The sequence below is a fragment of the Culicoides brevitarsis genome, chromosome 1, assembly GCF_036172545.1.
Source record: "Culicoides brevitarsis isolate CSIRO-B50_1 chromosome 1, AGI_CSIRO_Cbre_v1, whole genome shotgun sequence".
Taxonomy (NCBI): Eukaryota; Metazoa; Arthropoda; class Insecta; order Diptera; family Ceratopogonidae; genus Culicoides; species Culicoides brevitarsis.
The window spans coordinates 41,188,602-41,196,876 of NC_087085.1; the positions used below are offsets into that span (position 1 = coordinate 41,188,602).

The 8,275-nt window shown below is 27.4% G+C and overlaps 1 protein-coding gene across 1 annotated transcript in view; it reads right to left on the bottom strand.

Moving 5' to 3' along the window:
* Positions 1 to 6,567, bottom strand: part of LOC134837844 (neuroligin-4, Y-linked) — a 55,688-nt gene extending 49,121 nt beyond the window's left edge. Inside the window, exon 1 of the mRNA XM_063853236.1 lies at positions 6,330 to 6,567. Coding sequence (XP_063709306.1) covers positions 6,330 to 6,565 — 236 coding nt within the window. The 5' untranslated portion in view covers positions 6,566 to 6,567. The remainder of the gene's footprint in view (positions 1 to 6,329) is intronic.
* Between the last annotated feature and the right edge of the window lie 1,708 nt (positions 6,568 to 8,275).

The window sequence follows — 8,275 nt, forward strand, 5'->3', positions numbered from 1 at the left end:
TTTGGACAACAATTTCGGCAGTTACTTCAGGCGTTTTAAATGCACTTGGGTCGCTCGTTTCTGGCGTAACGACTTTGCTGACGTCGACAGTTAATGCTTTGACTGGTTTAAGTAGCAACGTGTTACAGTCAACTTCCAATACGTTCAATAATGCTGTTGCTATCTTAAATGGAGCTCTTCAAGTTCCCTCCGTTGTTGCCAATGGTCTTCACGCTGGTTTGGAACAAGCTAACCCAAATACGGGAAAGAACAATATCAATACGCATTTGAACAACTTGATGAATGAAGTTGAAAAAGCCATCAACGTGTCAGCTTTAATTGATCCTCACGTTGCTGATGAACTGAGAGCAGAATTGGAGAATATGAATGCTTTGGTAAATGCAATCAAGGCAAATGTTTCGGCAGCTGCTCATGCAGGTTCAACGGGACTTTACTACCTTTTACCAAGAGCTTTGGATTCAACTCTTGGAGATGACACGGTTGAGCATATGCAAGATCTTATCTTAAAAAGTGTCGATTTAATCAAAAATTCAACGATGACATTTGTGAATGGCGTTTCTGCTATGCCTTATTTAACTTTCCTTCATGATGCTAAAGATGCTTCAACTCCTGCTGAAAGGGAAACTGCCTTGCTAAAAGTTAAAGAAATTGTTCATGATCTGATCACAGAACAATTGGAAGATTTTGAAGATGTTACCTCTGCATCCAGCTTCACTGCATTACTCTTTGCACTCGCTGCACATTCCGATGAAGTAACTGCTCTTCTAATTGGTCTTCCTACTGGTTTGTTGGAACATACCGAAGGCTTATTGGGAATCGCTCATGCTGAGTTAAATAAACATTCTCAGGCAATTCAAAAAACGCTTCACGATACAGCTGATTCAGTGATTGAGTATTTCAGTAACAGTACAGAACGTTTGCAAGAGGCAATTGAAAGTTTAATTCGCACTTCTCAATATATTGTTAACGAATCGTCCAATTGTAGAGCTAAACTTGTTGAAGACATTGTCAAAATTCTTCGTGATCCCAATACGTACTCAATCGTAAGTCTTTCATTTTTATTTTTCTAACCGTTAACCGTATTATTTTTATTTTAGACCATTGAAGAAGGAAAAATATTCTCTAATTTGGTGCAAATTTCTAAAAAAGCTGGCGACCTAGCTAGAAACGTTGCTGTTCTTCTCAACGATTTTGTCCAAAATTGTCAACCAATAGACCCAAACCTAATAGCTCTTATTCGAAGTCAAATTCTTGAAGTTTTTGAATGAAAATAAGTCAAAAAATTGTGCCTCTAATTAAATTCTAAATTTATCTCTAATTTTTTGAAAAGAAAATAATGATTAAATTAATACATTTAAAATCATTGTCAATTAATTAACTTTAAACAAAACGAGGACTTTCAACAAAAAAAAAATGCTTTTAATTTTCAATATATTCTGATCCTACAAATTTACCGATTTTGTTTGAATAGATCTAAAACTCATTAAAAATGACAATAAAAATATCGATTTTGTGTGAAATTCAAACAAACTTCTTATTGATTTATCTCAATTTTTGACCCTGATATTATACTTGTTATTTTGCCTCTAAAATATGTAACAAGCATATCTGTTTAATTGTTCCGTTAACACGTGGTTTAAAAAAAAAATAGTGAATTATTAAAATACAGTTGTGTAAATTTTTGTTTAAAAACGTAACACTTGTTAAAATAAAAATATAAAAAAATCTACATTTTAGTTAACTTTACTCCAAAAGATGAAAAAATTGAGATACGAGAAAAGGACATCCTCAAAAAATATTTTATGTGAAAAATTTATTTTATCAATTCCATTGGGAATCATTTACGTTCTAATAATGTAGCTTCACATATTTTCACATGGCACAAAGCCACATTCTATATCTGTGTGCGGTTAAAATGTTTTTGGTTAAAATTTCGTTCATAGGACGTTGCTCGTAATTTTATGGGCTTTTGTCTGTGGCACGATTCGAGAATGAAAAAAAAACGAAGACATAACGAGCAATCAAAGGGTAATACAGAGGGATTTGATTTTTTTTCTCGTTTTCCAACAATATTTACAACTAGAAAAGTTGAAAAAAGGAAAAAAAATCAGCAGCTACGAAAATTATGGAAATCTGTGTCATCTCTGTTGATCTCGGGATCTACAAAACAGCGCCCGTCGCCTGAAAATCCTTTATCAAAATATAAATACAGACCTTTACGGAGATGAAGGAGGAATCCTGCCATTTACATAACGACATTAAATGATGACTTTCTTGATTTTCTTCCTTGTATTACAACACACTTTCGTTTTTATCTCATTGAATTTTTTCTTTTTCGTCTTCTTAAACATGGAATTCTGATTTTATCGTTCGTAAGTTTATAATGTACATGCGGGGTACACACTTTTTTTTTCTTGAATTGAAATAAATGTACGAAACGTTAATGGTTGTACATTGTGTCGCTTTTTCGGGCGCGCGTAATCCAAAATTCACAACGATGATAATAAAATCCATAAAAAAACTCATTTGAGATATATAACGTAACATTTTCATCAGCCTCTTGTCGATATGGTGTTCCCGCGCGTTTCTTTTTCTGCGTTTCTTCACTTTTTTTTCTCGGATAACACAATTCAAAGGTGTTTGGGGAAAAGTTTTTATATTTAGATGATGGCTTTGAATTAATTTTTCTTCGTCTTTTTTTCTTGATAGAGGTACTTTTTCGTCTTCTTTCGTTATTTTATTTTATTTTTCTTTTTTTTTTTTGTTATCATAATCAAATTTTGTTCCTTTTCAGTTTTTTGGTGCGAGCTTTTATTACATAAATTTTCTTATCACTCCCGCGACTGGCATTCATGGCACTATCGCCCGAATAATCTGCGTACTGGTTAGAGCTACCACGACGATGACGACATGCATGGTTCATTTCGTCTCTCTAATGATAATTTTAGCTCGTTTGCCAGAACTTTGGATTATGTTCGAGTTTACATGCAGAAATGGTAATTCGGCAAGTGGGAAATAATGTGTAATCTGATGATGAAAAGAAAAAAAAAGTCCCTTCTTTTGTCTCTCTCTCTATGAAAATCATCGCACTGTACGTCAAAACATAAAATCATTTGTATAATGGTACAAAAATATTTGAGATTGATAAATTAAGATACGAAGCGTCGTCGTCGAATGAACGAACGAACGAGAAAATGGGAGAAATGGAAAAATATCACAAGATGGCTCACCAATAAACAAACAAATAACAAGCCACTCACAACCATATTGATGTTAAGTCTAACACTATAACACAGATATGTTTCTCATCGGCAAACAAAAACACAGTTTCATTGCCCTGTGGATGGAAAAATGACAGATTTTACCTTTCTTATGATAAATTGTCAAAAATAAAAAAAAATTACAATTAAAATTAAAAAAAATAATAAAATTAATTATTTTAATAAAAATAATTAATTAATTTTAAAAAATTCAAATTAACAAAATTTTCAAATTTAATAAAATTATTTAAAATTAGAAAAAATTAAATGTATCAATTTTTGAGTTGATAATCTCCTAATTAAAAAAACTAATTTTTTAAAAATTTTAGAATAATTTTTTTCACTTTTTGCGAACAAAAAAAATTATATTTCTATGTTTGTACGCAATGAACGCGGTTAGTTTATTTTTAAATGTAGCAATATTTTTATTTAAAGAAAATTATTATGATTCTCATGATTCTCGATACTCTTTACTGTACTTTTAAGTTTATATATAATGACTTTTGCATAATATTTGTTTTTGATAGGCTTAATTTTCATTGTATTATTCATTTTACTGCAGACCTTGAATACCAATTCATCTCTTTGGCATCTTGTATGTTATCTGTCATTATTATTCTCTAATATGTTTATTTACAATTTCAACGAGAATCAAGCTCCAATCTTGTTTCACTTTTATCTGATGCAAAGAATGTGTAATTTGTGCCTCGGTTTGTGCGAATTTAGTCTTAAACAAAGTAAGAATAGTTATACTCGAATATAGATTTTTAGGTCCGATGTTTGATGATCTCTGAAGTAAGTTGCTTCAGTAATGTATGGGATCCAATTTATGCACTTGATGTATCTTAACTTAACTTTTGACGATTCAAATTGCTCAAAATTTATTATTTGTTCACTTTATATAAAATTTGAAGTTTTAATTTTTTTTGTAAACTTTTAAAATAAATTAATTTTATTGTATCACTTATAATTTTTTTTTAATTAAAACTAAACTTTCAAGTCTCATTTTAACTCATTTTCTATCAACAGGGCATTACCACAGAACACTTTCTTGTTTGATATTTTTAATCAGGGGTTTCCTTTTTTCGTTTTCGTTTTCTTCTTCTTTACTTCTTCTCGTGAAATGAAAATTTGTTTGCCTATTTTTCTCTTTCTGTTTATTTATATTCTCATCATTTCTCATCCCTCCAATAGAAAAAAATAAATTTTTTACTTCCTTTAATATATAATTTCTGTTCCTCTTGATTGCTTTCTATTTGCTTCTCGCTTGTTAAAATGATACCGATACACGTGATTTTCCTTTTTTTTTTTGCCTTGAATTTAAAGAAAAAAAAAGTTATTATAAAGGCCAAATGTTACTTTTTCTCTTTCTTTTTTTTTATTTATAAATTGATGAAAAAGGTAAATATTGAAGGAAATTCAAGGGAACATGGCAGTTAACCGGAAACATAATCTTGTAAAGAAACCTATAGATAGAACGATAAATAAAAAAATGGAAGATTACTTCGAAGCACATTGGCAAAGATTAATGTCAATAACGGTATTGAGGTAATTTTTATGGGTTTTTTTACCGGAATTACGGCGAATTATGAAATTTGAGATTTTTTTTTATTCTAAAAAGAATTTTTTAAGACAAATTTTTCTTTAAATAAATTTAAGAAATCATCACCAAAAAATTTAATATAAATTCGATTTTTAATAATAAAAAAATTTTTCCTTCTCCAATATTTTTTAATAATAAAATTCTGCAGACAACCATGAATGAATACTTGACTCATTATTCCACAAAATTTTATTAATATTTTCCCTTCTGTTACGTCGTCGACTTCTGCTTCAGATTACATCAAATTGTCTCAGTAACTGATATATTTTCCCATCATTTCGTCAAATTAAATTCAATAAAAGAGGAGAAACTGACTGGAAACACATTACTCTGGCATTCTGGCACAAAATCAATAACAATGGAATTTTTTTCTCTTGTTGTTATCAGGAAAAAAATATAAAATTCAAGCGACTTTTGTCTATTCCTTATTGATTTCTTTCGTTATATATTTTGTTGAATTTTCAAAAGAAACTTCAATAATGAGTTTTTATAGCCATCGGTTGATTTTTTTTTCTTTTCCAAGAATTAAATTAAAATTCGTCGAATTGCTAACGGGACATCGATTTTTAGTGTGTGTGTGAAAAACATTGCGGTCCGAAAAAAAAATTAAATTTCCATTGACAAAGGAAATTTTTCTAATTTAACAGAAGATTAAGCGATTTGGACAAAATCGAAAAATCATCCGTTGGTTATTTCCGAATTCTGTAATAAAACTTTTTTTTTTCTTCGTGCGTGTGAATTTTAACCTTAGGTAATCTCTTTTTATTGTTCTTTCACCTTTTTTCTCATTGTCCGTCATTCCTTTCATCCAGGGACGACATTTTTTGACGTTTGTCATCGCCCGCCACTCAAATATTTGTCAAGTAATAAAAATGTCACGAAAAGAAAAATTTTTTGTTGATATTTTTCTCCCTGTTCAGTACTTATCAAATACCCTCGTCATTCGATATCGGGAGACACTTAATAAATCCATTGACCGACACAAAAAAAAAATGTAAATTGCTAATTCCCGTTTCGTGACCATAACTTTATTGATAATAATACGTTTTATTGTTATTTTAGGATCGAATTTAGATTTTTGGTCGGTGATAAGAGCGATTTTTAACGCTTTCATCGTAATAATGGTCAAACGTGCCTAACTAGATTGTCGTCGTTATCGTCTTGTTTGAACAGAAAAAAAACGTGAAAACCGCTGTGACACGCAATTAACTGATTCAACTTTGTCACGGGAGAGACAATTACCGATAATTTTTATGAAAATATTAAAAAATAATGGGAAAAAATTAAAAAAAAAAAATAAATTATGTTACGCGTTAATTGAATAATAAATTTTTTATCCAATAATCGGAAAAAAAAGTAATTATCACTTTTTTTTTAAATTAAATTTACTTTTTTTGTCTCTTGAGATTTTTTTTTGTTACCTCATAATTGAATTTTTAAATAAATTAAAAAAATTTTTTACTTACCTATTTAATTTTACGGGCGGCGTGGCATACGGAACGCCGAGGAACACTTCTACGGGTTTGAGAAACTTGAAATTTTCCAACGGGAGTATGAGTCCCTGTACTCGACCATTGCGCGTTTGTACAATTCGCGTGCCCAATCGGGCATTTTTATATAAATCCATTGATGAGCCATTTGTTCTATTTACAAAAATTTGTAGCACGCAGTAGATGATGCTAATTAACTTAAAAACTAGCATTTTTTGTAATTTTTTTTACTTTACAAATATTTTTTTTTATACACGATGTCGATTAAAATTAGTTATTGGTCGTGATTTTTTTGATAATTCTCATTTTTTCGATTTTTTTTTTAGGAATATCGTTGCTTCTTAATTCCATCTGTGCACTGTTGATTGACTTTCGCATCAATTCTGAAAGAAAAAAAAATCGTAAAATTAGTTAAATAAACTACCAGTCGCTCCCTTGTTCCCCGATTTTATCATGCATCGTTAATCAAAGTCGTAAATTTTCTGCGGTTATCGAGCAACGTGCAAATAATAAAAATTTATACGTGTAGTAATACAAATCAAACATCGTCGTTATCTAATCAAATGAATGGAATATGTCGCAGGGAATCTCTTTGATTATCCTGATTACGCGACTCGTCCTTCTTCCCTTAATTCGCATTTTATCATAATCGTCGAGATAAGGTTTTATGTGTGTTTATGAGAAATTTATCAAAAAAGCGGTTCGGAAGTGAGGATCGTTTGACGAAAACATGCCAGAAATTCGCTGCTGGCTGTAAATAAATGAAACGAAACGAAATGAGTGTGTTTAACTTAAAAGCTATAATGTAATGTCTGCCTCTTAGCGTGTAGTTGTAAATTTGTGGGAAATTGATGATTCGCATTTAAGTGTTTTGGTGAAAGTTTTAAAGAGAATGTTGATTTATTTAAATTTTGTTCAAAAAAGTTTTTTCATTTTAATTCAGATTTTTTTGGTAAAATAAATAAATAATAAAAATTTTTTTTAAAAAAAATATTTTTATTATGAAAAGTTAAAGTAAATAAATTTATTTTTTATTTTTTTAATAATAATAAAAAAATATTTCAATAAATATATTTAATTTTTAAATTTGAATTAAAATTATTCTTAATTAATATTAATTAATTTTTTTTGATTATTTTTTTTTTTAATATATTTAATTTTTTAATAATTTAAATTAAATTTTTAAAACTTTAAATAAAAAAAATATATTTTAATAAAACCTTTAAATTCAATAAAATAAATTAAATATTTATTTTTTAAAAAAAAAATTTATTTATTTTTATTTTTTTTTTTATTTTTTAAAATCAATTAATAAATAATTTTTAAAAATATTTTTTTTATTAAAAATTAAAAATTAAATAAAAAAATTTTAATGAATTTAAAAATTTTTTAAATTAAATATTTTTTTCATATTTATTTTAATTTTTTTTAAATTAAATAATTTTTTAAAAAATTAAACGAAATTTAATAATAAAAAAATATATAAAATTAAATTAAAATTATTATATTTTTTTAAATAAAAAATTAATTATTTTTAAATTAAATTTAATTTTAAAAAAATTAATAAAAATTTTTTTTTAAAAAACTTTTTCAATTAAAATATTTTTTTAAAAATTATTTTAAATTACTTAATTTAATAATTAAAAAAAAATATATTATTTTTTTAAACTCAAAATTTTATTTTTTTTTTGAAAAAAATTAATTAAATAAAAAAAATAATTTTTTATATTAATTAAAAAATTTAAAAAAATTATCATTTTAAATTTAAAGCTAAAAAAATTTGAAGCAAAAAATTTTTTTTTCATATGAAAAAATTTGTTCAAGCTGCGAAATTTAATTTTTCACACAAAATACGTGAAAATCGTAGAATGAGGAACAAACATAAACGTATAAATATTAAAATATTTTAACATTTTGAGAAG